This window comes from Chroicocephalus ridibundus, chromosome 1 (assembly GCF_963924245.1).
Source record: "Chroicocephalus ridibundus chromosome 1, bChrRid1.1, whole genome shotgun sequence".
NCBI lineage: Eukaryota > Metazoa > Chordata > Aves > Charadriiformes > Laridae > Chroicocephalus > Chroicocephalus ridibundus.
In genome coordinates, this window is record NC_086284.1 from 48,930,220 (window position 1) to 48,946,732 (window position 16,513).

The 16,513-nt window shown below is 43.8% G+C and overlaps 1 protein-coding gene across 1 annotated transcript; it reads left to right on the top strand.

Moving 5' to 3' along the window:
• The first annotated feature begins 2,884 nt into the window (after positions 1-2,884).
• Positions 2,885-10,801, top strand: CLN5 (CLN5 intracellular trafficking protein). The gene is made up of 4 exons (XM_063335870.1): positions 2,885-3,109; positions 4,854-5,019; positions 6,202-6,427; positions 9,615-10,801. The coding sequence occupies exons 1-4, from the start codon at positions 2,994-2,996 to the stop codon at positions 10,124-10,126; spliced, it is 1,020 nt and encodes a 339-aa protein (XP_063191940.1). The 5' UTR covers positions 2,885-2,993; the 3' UTR covers positions 10,127-10,801.
• The last annotated feature ends 5,712 nt before the right edge of the window (positions 10,802-16,513 follow it).

Below are 16,513 nucleotides of genomic sequence, written 5' to 3' on the forward strand. Positions count from 1 at the left end.
CTCATCCTATCTCTCAAGCTTCAGCAAAGCCCCTCTGGAATTTCAGCTTGGAAAGAAATCATTTCCCTAAAATAGTAGACAAAGTAGGGGCTTCCCTGCAGTCCCAGATGCTCACTGAACTGCGTGTCTGTCCTGAGCACAGTACCCTCATCCTAGCTGTCAGGGTTGAGGAGGGCCTTGGGGGAGACCCTTAGCCCTACCTTACGCAGTCACAAAGACCAGCCCTTCTCCTTTCCTGTAGAAAAAGATGTGGCTTTCTCCCACCCCAGCGCACAGTTCAGTTTGCATCTCGGGCTTCGTAGCAGAGTAGAGGTGCAGAGGAGTCCTGTATCTGGCTCCTTTTCTCAAGATGTCTTTCACACCCCTCAACGGCGGGGAGGGTGGACCTCAGACTGATGAGCTCCTATCTTTCAGGCTGGCTTCAGTATGACTTCAGGTAATGCTTGTATTTCTCAAGAGTGCATCCGGCTGACTCAATAGCTAACACATGCCAGTGTGAGTATAAAAAAACCCCAACTGTGAGCAGTAAAACTGCCAGCTGTGTAGTTTTGTGTACTATGATCTGTATATATGTAATTGTAACTTTCTTACTGATGGGCATATTCCCAATATAAAGGCTGGCAGATGTGCAGCTGAGGGTGTAGGCACCATCCAGAGAAGCCCATTTTCCTGAGACAGTAGCTGTTACTTCAGGTTCCCCAGCCTCTTTGCTCTGACTATTACAGTGTGGTGACTCGTGTGGATCTTCAAAACTACGCCAGCTGTTCAAAACCACAACTTTTGGCTGCAGCAGCAGGTTTTGTTTTCCCTTTTCTCTCTGTTCTTTCCATCCTGTGGCTCTCAAGGGCAGAGACAGAGAAGGTACTGTTTTATAATGGGAACTCACTGAGTCGTCTTCATCATTTCAGGAAAATGTTCAGTTTTCACTAATCAAAAGAAAATTATCCGGGAAATGAGAAAAATTTAGGAATCCTGTCACCTCCAGAAGCTGATCTTTGTAGCCAGTCTGTCTTTCCTCTAAGCCGGCTAGTGGACAAAGATGCAGATCAGCTCTGTGGGTTTATAAATGGCACATTGACATGTTTCTGGACAATAAACAAGACAACTGCTGACTCAGAAATTGCTGACGTGAGCTTTTTAGCTCAAATATATTTATTCATAAATTTATTAGTCATTTATTTTCTATGCTAAAATATGGTTCATGACATGACTTAGGTCTTACGAGAAGAAAAAACAGTACTGTGCTACAAAAGTTTCCTATGGGATGCAATGAAGCGAGATATAAAAATGCTACTAAAGTGGAAAAAAAAAAAAGAATAGCTTTGCCGTCTTAGTCATTTGACACAACAGCTTCAGCAACCACAGCAGTGCCTGAATGGAGACTTAATAGTCCAAACCGCAGACATATGCTGAGCCAGGACTAAGACCCAGTTCATACTGTATTTCTAGTTTGGCTAACGAGCAGTCACGGCAACTTCATTATGTCATTTCACTTCCCTACATCCCGGTTTCATAGAAGGGATAAATTATGCTTCCCTTATTTCTAAATCTCTAAAACTAGGAATTATGGTTCTATTCCACACAAACACATAACTTTTTGAACAGATGAAAGAGCTGGCATCTTGGACTACGCTCAAGCTAGGAAATGCATATGAGTAAATAGCACACTTTATTTTATAAAGAACAAAAGCAAAGCTTTACTTTAAAGCAGACACAAATAACATGCATAAGATTAAAATGAAATATGAAAATATGGGTATGTATAGGTTATGTATACATGCATGAAAGTAATGTATAATGCTGAACAGCCGTATAGAATCAGGCAGCAATGAAGTTCTGAGATACAGAAACGTAGCTGAAATTAAAAGATTTTATTAGCTGTGCCATTTTACGGTTTTCTGAACATGTTTAGTGGTCCCAGCATTACTGAAACCGATATTCAGCAGCTTATCCTGCATTTTTGTGCAGGATGCAGGGATTTCCACCTCCCATTTTCTTTGGATATAGCTTAGCAGAGTGCTGACTGGAGAACTGATTGTTCTTCAGGGGCTTATATGCGGTGAGCAGGCATGTTTCTCTGGCCCCTGACCGTCAGAAGTCCCCAGCAGAGTTATTATTTACCCAGTGAGCAGCACACACCAGCGCTGCCCCCTGCGGATGCCAACTACCAAAGTTAATCCGAACTCTGATGCCAGCGTAGATGGTTTTGAACTCTGCAGAGCTGGAAAAAGCTGCGTTTATCGCAGGGATGCTGCTGGCAAACCTGTTCTTGCCGTTTGTCTTAGCCAGAGCTCACCTTAAAACCAGTTCTCACTATTGTAAAAAATGAGAGAATAAATTGCTGTATAATCCCTATGATGTAAGTTGTTACGACCTGAATGAGCATTCTGAAATGGGTGACGGGTATACGAGCTTAGCTTGAAGCCCTGGAAGGCTTCAGACAAGACTTGTGGGCAACCAGAAGAGGCTCAGGGCTTACGCCGTTTATCACAGCAAAAGCCTTTCAGCCATTTGGCGAGGCCTCACCTCATCCTGCCGGGTCCGGACCCAGACAGAGGCCACCCCTCTCGGTGGGTTCTGGTCGTAAGGATGGACATTTGATGTCTTGTTTTAAATTGGGTCCAAAGCAACACTCAAAAAAACCGACACACCAGGCCGTTAAAATTCAGCTGAATTACAGGAGCACACGGTTGTGTCTGGGTCTCCAGAAAACTGAAATGATGGTTCAGTCCGGTGATGTTTTTAAGGGATGAGTCCACACACGGCCGGTTTTCCTTAGGAAAACAAGCCTGGCTTTGGCCAGGCCCCTGCCTGTGGCACGGTGCCGCCCTCCCCGCCTCACCCCTCTCCGGCCGGCCGGGGCCCTCCGCCGGCCGCCCCGTGCCCTGCGGGCGGGCGCGGCCTCCTTTCGGCCCGGCCTCCCTCAGCCCCGCCACTTTCCCCGCCCGCCCGCCCGCCCGCAGCACCCAGGCCCGGCTCGCAGCCCCGTCGCCATGGGTGCCGCCCGCCACTACGGGCTGCTCCTGCTGCTGGCGGCGGCGGTGGTTTGGGGGCCACGTTTCTCCGGGGGGCTCCGTTCGCCGCAGCGGCGGTGGCCGGTGCCTTACAGGTGAGTGAGGCGGGAGTGGGGGGGGGTCCCGGCGGGACGGAGCCGGGGGAGAGGAGCGTCCTCGGGGCTGCTTGGCTTCGGCGGCCTGCGCCTGAGAGACCTCCACCGCCTCCTCCTCCTCCTCCTCCTCCTCCTTCAGGGTTCGTCAGCTCTCTGTTTGTTTTGTATGTTTGTGTCATTTTTTTTAGACTAAAAAGGTCATGAATGGCTTCCTCTTTTTAATCAAGGGAGTTATTTGACATTTATGCTGTATTCGGTGTATTTAAGCCCACAAGGGAACGAGTGCGCCGTCCCTGGCCTAGAGCTGCGCTCTCTCTGTCAGCAGTGGGATTGCTGCCTCTGGGAATAACCGCCCTTGCTCTGAAGATGTTCCTTTTAATTCCTGTTCTAGCAAAAAAAAAAAAAAAAAAAAAATTGCGATGAGGAAGTCAGGTTACAACTTACCTTATTTTTTAGATTGAAGTTTACTTCAGACTTTTCGTTGAAAGGGCATAAAATTCCGTTTGCTGCCTTAGCTGCAGAAGGAGGCCCGGTGCTGTTTGGGGAAGGCAGAGGGGCGCCTGTTACCGCATTCTGCTGAAGCAAGTAGCTTTGGTTATGTTGAGGAAACGAGCCTCTTCAGGAGAGAAATGAGCCTCTTCAGGCGAACGGCGGTGCTGGCGTGTGTATTTTGTGTGGGCTTGCTGTTTGTAAAGGGAGGTGTTATAGTTTAACTGCTCTCTGTCTAATGCGTGCCTGAAGTTTTGAAAGCCCCTTGTGTAATTCCTAGCCGTTCAATTTCTATCAGGTGATGCCTGAAGGAGCCGATCTTGCAGTCACGAGTCGTCCATGGGGTTTTCCAGCAAGTTCAGTAGTTGCAAGGGTGGGTCTCAGGGTAGTCAAAATCAGGAAGAAAAGCCTGTCAGTGTGAGACACTCAGAAATGTATTTTGATGTTTTTTAACATGCCTGTTACCTTCTTGCAGTGCACAGTGGGAGGGGAAATTAAAAATTGAAGATGTGCAATTTAGAAACAGATCTTAAGTGTGTGGCTGGCATAAGTGTTTGCTGTATGTTCTTTTTCCAGTCATACTCCTCTTTTTTTTTTTTCCTTTCTCCTCTCCTGAACCAAACAAAATAAAAGCAGACATGGTGAAGTACGCAACAAGCTTGGAGAAGTAGTCTACAGGGAAAAAAACGATGGTGTCTCAGCAGTGTACGGCCTTACTATGGCGTAGGAAGTTCTGTGTCCCCAGAGTCGTCTCACGGCTGTGGTATTTGTCCCATTCAGTAGCCCTGAGTGTGTTAGACTCCCAGGCTGTGCTCTGGGCAAGCTGTGTATGCCAGTCTGTTTTGGTAACAGGAATATAGGAACCTTGTTTTAGGTGAAATGCAGTGAGTGAATTTGAAAGAAAGTGGGAAAGAAAGACTTGTCTGAAAGGTTTTTTGCTGTTTGTATATAGGGCGATATGTAAGCAGACTTGGTCTTCAGTTTTTGAGATTTAATAGGAATGATGAATGGAGACAGTGATTGTAGGTTCTTAGGCCTCTTTATCTAAGTTAAGTCCTGTTTCTGCCGATGTGCACCTCCATGGCCTTATGAACTTGTGCACTCCACGTATTGCAGGATCTGGATCAAAGAATCTGTCTCTGGGGGTGGCTGCACACTTGAGGTTTCCCACTCAGCCCCTTAGGAAGCCATGAGACAGTTACTGCAGCCATGAAGCTGTGCTTATCATTCTTTGTGCTTCTCTTTCTCAACGCAGGCGCTTTGATTACCGTCCAAAAACTGATCCTTACTGCCAAGCTCGCTACACCTTCTGTCCCACTGGCTCTGCCATCCCAGTTATGAAAGAAGAGGATGTAATTGAAGTGTATCGACTACAGGCTCCAGTATGGGAATTCAAGTACGGGGACCTACTAGGACATTTGGTAAGGTGGTGTTTTTGTTTAACAAAGTTATAGTGGCAAATTCTGCTCAATTCAACACCAGGTGTCAAGAATGGGAGCTGTAAGGCTGGGATATGCTTGTATGGAAGAGTATTGGAACGCACAAGCTAGGCTATCCATAGGAAAGATATCCAAAGACCAGTATGTTTCAAACAGAAGTTACAGAATTTAGCTCAGCTAAGGAAAAGAGCATGACCAGTCCTGTCAGTGTGTTTGAATGTATTCCCCCTGGAGCTACATATTGGGAGTGTTTTATATACACACGTCATTATGTTTTGGGTGTCTTTTTTTCTGCGCTAGCATTGCATCAAGAAAATACCTTTATTTGTCCCCATAAGTCAGATGAAACAGTCACTTAGTGTATTAACTTTTATGTTGTTAAAAACTTAAATATTTGCATGAACATGGATATCTGTCAGGAGTGGACAGCTAGCTGGTCAGAACGGTGGATGATGGGGAGCTGGCTGCTTTTAAGGATCTTCCTTGAATGTTATCATCAGTATTGAGCTAAAGTCTCCATTCATGGAGTCATGCAAATATGAAAGAATCTCAACTTTAGTAATATTTGTAGCTATATGTAATTAAGCTTCAAAGCACGATCCCTAATGAATAAAGAAATACTAGTGAACGTGAAATAGCAACATCAAAACCAAGCACACAGTGTCAAAAATGGAAATAGCTTCAAATATTGTTATCTGTCTCAGTTGTTAAATGAAGGTCCAATTTGTGTATTTACAGCTTTTAAAATAAATATTTATCTTATTCCTTTTGTGGCTTTCATAACTAAGACCTGGTTTTGGTAACTCATTTCTGCTCTTTATTTCTTCAATAACCCTGCGAGGCTAAGGATTCAACAGTAAGCTTGAGTTTTGATGATGAGCTCCCACTGACTCTCTGCCTCCAAATAACAGAATTTACAATGGATGGATTGACAGTGGACAAGAGCTGAGACAGTGTGACTCTGTGATAAAAGTACATGTGTGGTACCATCTAGTATGTTATACATCAGTGCTACTGAACCCAAGATGTTATAGGAACCGCTTCCCCTCTTCTCACCCAGTTACACAACAGCTCCGAAGCATCTTATCTTACATACAGGTCAAGCTGAAGTCAGTTTTATGTTAAAATTTTGGCTTTTGGGGCTTTTTTTTTTTTCTTTTCCAGAAAATTATGCATGATGCTGTGGGTTTCAAGAGCTCTCTCTCAGGCAAAAACTACACAATGGAGTGGTATGAGCTCTTCCAGCTTGGGAACTGCACATTTCCACATCTCCGGCCTGGCATGGAAGCGCCATTCTGGTGTAACCAGGGAGCTGCCTGCTTTTATGAAGGAATAGATGATGCACACTGGAAGGAAAATGGAACTTTAGTTCTTGTGACCACGATATCAGGTAGATTTCAGATGCTTTGGATGGTGCTAATATCATAAAATACAGAGTCAGCCTTGTCTTCTTGGTAAAGCAGTATCTTTTAATTTATGTTTTGTAGGTTATTTGCAATGTTAGTCACTGATGCTAATCTAAAAACGAAATACTATCTCTGCACTTTCTTTAATCCAGAAAGTGGTATGAGGCTGCTGCCTTTTGAACAATGCACACTGAAGAGCTGTTAAAGGAGAGTCATTTGGTGTTGCTGCGCAAAAACACTTGAGTCTCTTGAGTGTAAAAATAGAAAAACAGCTTATACAGAACCATTATGAACTATTTTCACATGGCTTCACCAAAGAAAAGCCTTCTATTGTGAAGTGGCAGATGACTGCTGAGATAGAAAAACTGGTGAATATGTGTACGTTACTGAGCAAACAAATAAGGTATATTTAGAAATAGTCTCAAAAATATAAAAAAATATTAATCTCTATTTCCATCTCCCCCATTATGTGTCATAAAAACTGTGCAAATGTCCCCAGTAATAGGTTTCTGTCCTATGTCATAGAACAAAACCAGGATTTGCACTTCTAAATATGTGGATGATCACCGGAATAGCTTCCTGGTATATACTGAACACTGAAATTCTAAAATAAAAAGGTCATTTAAATAAATCTGGTTGATTGATTGCTGTAGTAATACAGCGAATGACTTACAAACAGAGTCCTTTGAGGACTTGGAGAGTTGCATTTTGTGTGACCAAATCTACTTTCTTTCCCAAGTTAGCATAGCGTACACGGCACAGTGCAGAGTCAGTTACAGCCAGTGTGATGTGGTGCTTTACGTTTGCCCGCTTTCACCTTTAGCAGCTTTGCTGGACTCAGTCTCTAGATAATCTGTTCAGTGCTGCTAAGAAATTCTAGGCTGTTCTTCAAGCAATGAAGCGAGTGGGGCTGCTTTCCTGTGAGTTTGTAGCTCGTGACTGAAGTCTTTGATGCCTGATATGGTTGTATTCTTCTGTATGAATACCGAGTTAAATATTTTCATACAGTTGTGGAACTTGTAATGCTTCCTGCCCGTGTGGATTATTTGATGCCTAAGGGTGAGGTTACACTGGATGGATGTGGAGGCATTGTTATGGTTCTTTGTGTCTCTCTCGCTTCCTGTTTCCAGGGAACCTTTTAGGAAGCTGGTATCTCTGGGAGTTTTGAATTGTCTGAATTTCACTAGGAATCTGAAAGTTACTGTGGAAGAGGGTGAACGGATGCAAGCACAGATGAACAGCATCATGAGCTGAATTCTTTCAGAGAGCAGGCAAAAGGCATCCCATTTTGTGGGAGAGGGCTTTAATGCATGACACAGCTGGATCCTCTTTGCCCTTGCGAGATCCTACAGAGCTGTTTGTCAGCCGTGTCAGAGGCAACACTGAACCATTTTCATTTTCTTCTAAAGCCCATCGTCCGGGTTAATGTTACTTAGCAGTGTGTTTCTTTTGTGGCAATAGGGCAGGAATATCCAGAGTCTGATTTTTGACTGTGTAGGCATCTTCCAACAAATTATCATAGAGCCATGCATTAACCTGTAATATTGTGGTTTAATTTAAGATGTTAAGGCCAGAACTTCAGATTAGGTCCATCTCGGTCTTGTTAGGAGAGACAAATCCTTTTCAATAACATGCCTTGCAGAATACACTAGGAAGCTAATCTGGTAGGAATTTGAGAAAATAAAGGGGAGCTTCAAGCCCATCTACAGTGTATAGCAAGTACAGTTCTTGATACAGATTTAAAATGATTTGCTGTTTTATTAAACCAAGTCATGGGCAATTAAAAAAGAACGTATCCGACACTTTCACTGAACAGAATGATTGTTAATGTTTACTGTGAAGCCCAAAAGCCCTTAAGTGTGGAACGAAGAATGGTTATAAGGGGGTGAATGTGCAGAGCTTTAGTTACTCTGAGGTAGTAGCTTGCACACATGCCTTACCGTAGGGTAAGCGCGAGATGTATTTACTCTCTGATGAAGGGTAGACCCAGCAATCTGACCTTTGCGGCTTGTTTTGGAGGGAGATGTGTGGCACGCAGTGCTCTTCGTTGGTCTTGACGAATGCAACATTGCAGTGAATTCAGACTTAATGTGAGAGGCTGGCTGTTGTGTGCAGGGCAGTGTTAGTGACACAGGTCTGTCTGGTGTCTGCCACCCCTGAACTGCGAGGTAACTGCTTGCAACAGTCGCGCCTATTTTTCAGCAGCTACCAAGCCCAGTTACTGTACCCACAGCAGTGACGCTTGCAGCTAAAGAGAGGTCATGGCTTGGAATGCTGTCATGATTGCAAGCTGTCATCTGACTGCGTCTTCTGATGTATGGTACAAGAAGAATCCACAAAATTTGGCCATGCTATGAATGCGAGGTGGTAGACGGGTTTGAGTCTTAGATGGTTGTACCCTGTGCCCTGTGGAAAGAGAGAGCGGGAAGGGCTAGGCTAGGACTACGGGAAAAACAAAAGGAAGATAAGTCCTGTCTTTCAGCTCTTATTTTGGGGAGGCAGTTGAATCACAAGGATGGAGCTGCTGGAGGGATGAGCTGTGTTAGAGATGTCTTCCTCATTCCAGCTGTGAAATCACCAAAACACTTCCAAGCACGTATTCTAAATAAAAAAAATAGTCCACAAGGTCTTTAAGTTTACTGGTCTTCACATCCTGCTCATATCATTTGGCTTAGTTCAACTTTGCTGGCTGAGGAGCTGCTAGAACAGCAGGGTGTCTCAGTCTAAGGTTTCTTATGGGGGAGATATGAAAACTTCTGCCCTGAATTGATGAATTGAGTTAAAACTTGAGGAAGTGCAGAAACGCCTGCTGTGCTGGTGAGCACTTTGTCAGCATCTCTCGTAGGTTGTACTATCATCTGCCCTGTTTGCCTACATGGATAAAACAAAATGAGAAGCGTCATGGTTCCCTGACTTTTGGATCTTCTGGCATAGTAGCAGGAAATGGGGCAGAAGAAGGAATTACAGTTTAAATAACTTACATGTAAATATAGTTTATTTAGTGGGGTATCACTTTTCCCTCTAACTTAAGCATTATGTCTTTGTAGGGCTAGGTAATGTTGCAGGTAAACTTTTGCAGGGAAGGGAGGCAAACCTTGAAATTGATGAAAAATATTTTGAGTCATACATTTGTTACCTTGTCTCTGTAATGCTTATTTTTATCTCTTACAGGAACTATGTTTAATGAAATGGCAAAATGGGTAAAATATGACAATGAGACTGGCATTTACTACGAGACCTGGACAGTTCAAGCAAGTCCCGACAAACAATCAATAGTGTGGTTTGACTCTTACGAATGCTCTAAATTTATACTGAGAACGTACCAGAAGCTGGCTGACTTAGGAGCTGTATTTAAGAAGATACAAACAAACTATACGAGCATAATTTTATTCAGTGGAGAACCAATTTATTTGGGAAATGAAACATCTATTTTTGGACCACTAGGAAACAAGACATTGTCAGCAGCTATAAGAGACTTCTACTATCCCTTCAAACCTCATCGGACAGTTGGAGAGTTTTTCCTGGATCTTTTAAAAATAATTGATCGTGTCATCTTGAATGGTCAGTTTTACCTCTTCTACAACTTGGAATACTGGTTTTTGCCTATGAAGTACCCTTATCTCAAAATAATTTATGAAGAGGTCCCTTTACCTATTGGAAGCAAAGCATCCTTTGGTGTGTAATGGCTTACTGAAGACTCAAACTTGCCCTTATGCCAGAACATCCTTAAGGATTTTGGAGCGCTACCGTGATGGCATTAAAGTGTTGTATGTTTCATTGCTAACTGTAAAAATTGTGTTGGGAAGGCTTTGCTACACCACATGAAAGACTATGCCTTTTTTTGTTATTACCTGCACGATACATTCATGAACGCTTCAGCATCTCTGACTTGGTCACCTTCTGTGTAACCATGGACACCTGCTGCCTGAAGGTAGGCTGATGTGGCCCCTCTTGGCTAAACTCTGTAGTGCCAGAGGGTGAATGGGAAGCAGCCTGCCTACTCCGGTCTTGGGCCCTCTCCACATATATGGCCATGTGGTGACAGATAGCACCTGGCCACCAACAGAGATGGGACATAAGCATTACAAGAACCTTCTGTCCTGACCAACTTGGCTATCCATGTGTTGGAGCTAACAAACCTGAGCGCCTAGATGTGCCTAATTCTTCCAACGTGTGCCTTAGATCACTGTTTCTGTATTTCTTTGGTTTGTACAACTGGGACCTATGAACTCTTCTCTGGTTAACGAAGTTAGTGCGCAGCAGGGTGGAAAGGGGGCTGTGTATCTATTAGAAGATGGCATGGGTGGTATTTTGTCACCACTTTGCTTCCTTCACAATACAGATGGCTCTTCCTAAGATTTGTGCGTGAGTTTTCTAGCACAGATACAAGATAAACAGCCTGTTTTTCACGTCAACTTTGATGCATAACTGCAGTGTTCTAGCAGTCTCCTGTCTAAAAGTCTACTCGAGGCTTCAAGGTCAGTTTCATGGAAGTCATGTTTAAATTCATTTTACATTTCTTTAACAAGCATGGAATCCTTAATATGAAAGAAGCAGTGACAGTTTGTAGGGTGTCAGAGTTAAGATTCAGTGCTTGTCACAGACTTGCCTGTAAAAAGTGATTGCAGCCATGGTGCCGTGTCAGCTGTAGTGTCCTTTAAGCATAGCCACAAACAGGACCAGAGCAACCTGGCAACTGGTTCCCTTTAAACCCAACTGACCAATGCCAAAGGAACGCTGGCTTTCTGGAGAGCAGTGAGGTGCCTATACACAAAAAAAAAATAAAAAAAAATCTCTGCAGCAGCATAATCATCTCCAAGTGTACACTGCTCAATTTGGGTTTTAAACCAGTTGCAGAACGAGTGGCGTTCCTGCAGAGGTTATTACTGCTTCATGGCTCAGTAGTTACAAACAGGGGCACCCAACTCTGCCGTTTCAGTTGGCTTGAGCTGAATTAATAGCCTGCTCCAGCCAGAGAGGGGAGTACACGGTGCAAGTACACAGTGATTTGATTCAAATCATAAGAATGGCAGAAAAATTGACCTTGTGTTACAAAAGTCACTAAAATTAATTAGTTGAATTGTGTTATTGTGTAATGGGAATGAGATGATGAGAGCACCTCTGTTCTGCAGGGGAAAGGTGCTAATTAGTTCCAATGTTACATGAAACTTCATCTTCTACCTCAGCTTGAAAGACTCTCAGCAGCCAAAGTCAGAAGCCTGTGCTTTAACCAGCAGTTTCATATTCTTTAGGTTACCCACCAAGAAGGTAATCCAGGAGGCACTAGGGGAGATAAAAGGGAGGAACAAGCCTCTCTAGAGAAGGTGTGTTCTTGTTGAGATGTGTTTTTGTAACTTTGAACCCCAAATCTGCATTTATCCCCTCAGGAAAAAGCCTCAACCTCAAAACCAGTGTCCCAAGCTCCGCAGGGGAAAACAGGATCATGGAACCAAGCCAATAGAAGCCCCCAAAGCTTCTTCTCTAGCATTTGCTACAAAGCTTGTATCAGTGATGCAGCTAGAGGGACTTTTCAGAGCCTGAAGCAGATGCCATGGTGGGATGGGTCATGCTCTCCCCTAGTTGGTAAAAGAGGTTCTCTGCTCAGCCTGACCGTGCTGTTCCTTCACTGTACAGTACCACATCATCTTCATACCGGACCCAGGGAGCCTAGACACCAAAGTCATTCTTTTCCCTTTACAGCTGGGGGATGTAAAAGAGCCCCACAGAACTGGAAACACCAAATCCTCCAATACACAAGTAACAGTAGCTGAATCCCACGTATCAAAGCTGCCTTGCACAGCTCCTAATGAGAAGATAGGTGTTTGTGGACTGGTAATAACTCTAGATTATACAACAACTTGACATAGCTGACTGATTACAGAGGTAAAACCTTCATTATTATTAAAGAACCTGAATCAGAAGCAATGGATGCCTATAGGCAAGTAGTAACCACTTTTCATGGCTGTGGGAAAATGTAACTTCATGGTTCTGTCAGTACAAGTTTATAATATCCTGGGCTCCTTGTAACTAAATAACAGCCCTTTCTCCCTTCTCCAATTTAATCTGTACAATCTGCTTAATTTAGCATGTTTTACTCTAACCCTAATACTCTGGATAGTACAGGAAGTCGCTTAAAGAAAAAAAGAGTTCCTTCCTATCACATATTAGTCAAAAATTAGAGGACAGTAAATTTCAGGCAACAAAAAAAAGAAAAGTAAGATGAAGACAACTGAACAATTATTTGTCAAGGACACTGCATCCCTTCCAGTCAGAAGCAGGAAGAAGCAACTATTTGAGACAAAAATCTCCGAATATTTTCTGTAGTAGGTCATACTGATGGCCATTTGACGATTCCTCTATGCAGCCATGCGCATATACAAGTTTGTGTCTCACTTTGGAAGGAAGAGGAACTCTATCCTCAGGCTTTAAGGTACTAATTATCAATATAGTAGTTGTCCTTCTTTTAGCATACACGAGCTCCTTCTGAGGCCCGCGTTTATTACTTCCATAGGCACAATATTTGGAGAGGAGAGGACTCCTCGCTTTCTTTGCTGCTCTCTGTTTGGGAGTTCTAAGGTTCTGACCAAAAAGCCAACTGTTCAGAGGGAATGCACAGCCAGCCAGGTGGAAATGAGCTCCACCAGCACAAACTGCAATTCTGGAAGAGGTGCAGTTGTTGAAGTTGTCTAATTATTGCACCGAGAATAGTTTCACTAGCATTTAGACTGGAGTTGGCAAGTGCAGTGCTCTCTTGTAGGCAGAATCCAGAAGCCTTGAGTTAGGCCTATAGAGTTAGATCCAAAATAACAATGAAGCGACGAGTAGGCTACTCCTGTGAAGTTTAGACAAGCCCCAAATAGATCCCTAAGGATGATACTTCCATCGCTTAAAAAGCAAACGTCTGTGATACCTAACAGCTTCTGTACACCTGATGATCTGTTGTTGTTTGTGCCTGAAAACCACCCATTTAGCTCAGACATTTGAGCTGGAGCAGAAATAAAAGGGTAACACCTCACATCCCACTCACCACCAGCTGGTAATAGCACTTGCCTGATGGTATGAACCAGGGGCTGTCCTAACTGCCGGGCGCAAGGATAAGCTCCTACTTTCTTTTACCTGTCTCCAGGGAATGCGTCCTTGAGTCATTGCTCATGCTTCGAATACAGGAGCTGTCGGTCACTTTAGGCTGTGCTTGGTTCTGCTCCCTGCTTTTATGCGTGTTGCAGTTAAGGGTCAAAATACACGATTGTTCTGTAATATGAAAATTTTTAAGTCTGCACAGTGGGTTTGTGCAACACTGCTTCATTTTCATACCACTGAGCTGCTCGGGGCTGGAACCCAGACTTTGCTCCAGGAGGGTCCTCAACCAAGGCTTGTCATACATCAGGGTCAAATCAAGCGCGCGGCTCCTGCTCCCTGAAGGGCCATGCGATGACAACAGCTGGCACAAACGCTTTCTGCTTTCCCCCACACAAACCCACTCACAGATGATCGGGATGAGGAGAGCTGCCGCCTTCAGTATCATAAATGAAGATGGTGTCAGTGATGTTGAGGTTCTTCTGGTTTTGAAGCTGCCACCACTAGGGAGTAACTTGACTGGAGCAGGCTTCTGCTCTTCCACTTACAATTTAGACTCCATTGTAAGTCTAAAGCATAAAAAAAACCCCACCATCAGCTGCTGATTGCAAATTAGCAATATTAGGTAGTGAAAATAGACCTTACCAGCCATCCAGAAAATACATTGTATTTTCAGTCTAGGAAAAATGGCTAAAATGAAAAGAATCATCTCCTGTGTCACATCGTCCTTAAAGCAGAGGTGGAAAGCAGAGCAGAAAGCACGCCACGGTCTCTGTTTCAAAGCACGTGAACTCCAACAGCCAGCAGTGGATGTGATCCTACAAGAGAAACCTAATGAAAAGGATGAATCATAGAATCGCTGAGGTTGGAAGGGACCTTTAAGATCATCAAGTCCAACCTTTAACCTACCCTGACAAAAGACACTTCTAAACCATGTCCCGAAGTGCCCCATCTACCCTTTTTTTAAACACCTCCAGGGATGGTGAATCCACCACCTCCCTGGGCAGCCTATTCCAATGTTTAATAACCCTTTCAGTGAAAAAATGTTTCCTAATATCCAATCTAAACCTTCCCTGACGTAACTTGAACCCGTTTCCTCTCGTCCTATCACTTGTCACCAGGGAGAAGAGGTCAGCCCCCATCTCTCTACAACCTCCTTTCAGGTAGTTGTAGAGGGTGATAAGGTCTCCCCTCAGCCTCCTCTTCTCCAGGCTAAACAACCCCAGCTCCCTCAGTCGTTCTTCATAAGGTTTGTCCTCCAGACCCCTCACCAGCTTTGTAGCCCTTCTCTGGACACCCTCCAACACCTCAATGTCCCTCTTGTAGCGAGGGGCCCAAAACTGAACGCAGTACTCGAGGTGGGGCCTCACCAGTGCCGAGTACAGGGGGATGATCACTTCCCTAGTCCGGCTCATGAACATACAGAACATCTAAGGTTAACTGTGGTTTCACCGTCCTAGTTTTGATACTTCAGTCATATCTCCAAGGAGTTTATTTCTACACCATCTGTATTTTAGGAAAATTATTCTGTAGTCTGAACTACAGACACTGAAGTTCTGAGTCCCTTTAAGATTTCACAAGTTTCCTCATTAAATCAATGCTCCAGTTTTAGGTACAGCAGCAGCATTTACTTTTACCATTCCATGTGCAACCGACGAGGCCAGCCAAGGATCAAGACAGATGTCTCTGAAGTAATGCAACAAAGTTTAGGTTCTAGTCAGGCCTACTCCAAATATAGAGGCCCAGACGAACCCTGCTTTAAATTCATGGGAAATTAATTTGGCACACAAACGACAGTTGTAATAGATATAGCTAATTTTTATACCTGTGTGGTTAGAGGAGTTTGTATAGTATTAACGGAAGTTTCTGACTAGAAATCACTCCAAAAAAACCCACTGAAATGCACAGGTTTGTAGCTTTGGGTAAATCACTGGAAATTACAGAATTAATGTAACCAGCTGCTCTTCAATCACTCACCTTTTCATTTTTGTTACAAGATCTCACTGTAAACTAGCATGGCTGGCCAGGGTTGCCCCAGCTGTCTGGCATCAACAGCTTTCAAGAGTAATTTTATATCCAAAACCCGAAGTGATACAGCACTTGTGTTCCAAGGCAAGATTTGCCACTGCATGCATTAACAACTCCGACCCAAAACTGGACAACCAAGCCAACGCTGGATTGTCTTCTGAAAACAACAAGAAATAAAGGTGAATCCAGGGAAAGTTATTTTATACAGCTGTAAGACAACCATGTTCATGTTTCTGGTGAACTAGTGGTACGCTTGTTACTACTCGTGTCATGGATTTTTTAATATTTTTTTTTTAATTATTACTCATTTTTTCCTACATGCGTACAAGGCAAAATAAGAATTGTACAAGATTTGTTAAAAAGGAGGATTGTAGCTTTTCCTGAAGCTACTTAGAATGTAGGCTTGCCTGGGAAGTTTGTTTTATAGCTGTATTATTTGAGATCAGGATGCTGTAGTTGGTTTGATGTATAAAAACTGACGACGTTCGCTGGGAGAGGCACAACTGCTTTCAAGTGGCTTTCTTATCCCTGAACATTTTGATAACTGTTATGACACTATGCTAATATCACATCCATGAAGGACTTTTTGAAGTCTCTGCAACAAGACAGAGACCTTCTCAGAAGAGGCCAGCCAGTTTCCTTGCTGGGGAAAGCAGTTCCACTACAACTACACATAAAGCCTTCAGCTGCTCAGATGTTCCCCACCTCAGGATCCGCTGGAGGTCTCCCTGTGGGAAGCAGGATGCTGGGCTTCAAAGACGTGAACTCCAGAAGTGAGGGAACTCAGTGAATTCAGTCTGTGTCTTGCCTTTCAGTTGTTGCCGCTACGGAAGCGGTAAGCAACAGATCTACTCACCTTGCCAGCATCAGGACAGCAGCAGTCAAGGTCCAGAGAGGTTTTAGCTGCGTTAATGAGATTACTTCACACATTACTTTAGTGAAAACATGTCCTCTTCCCCAGATTA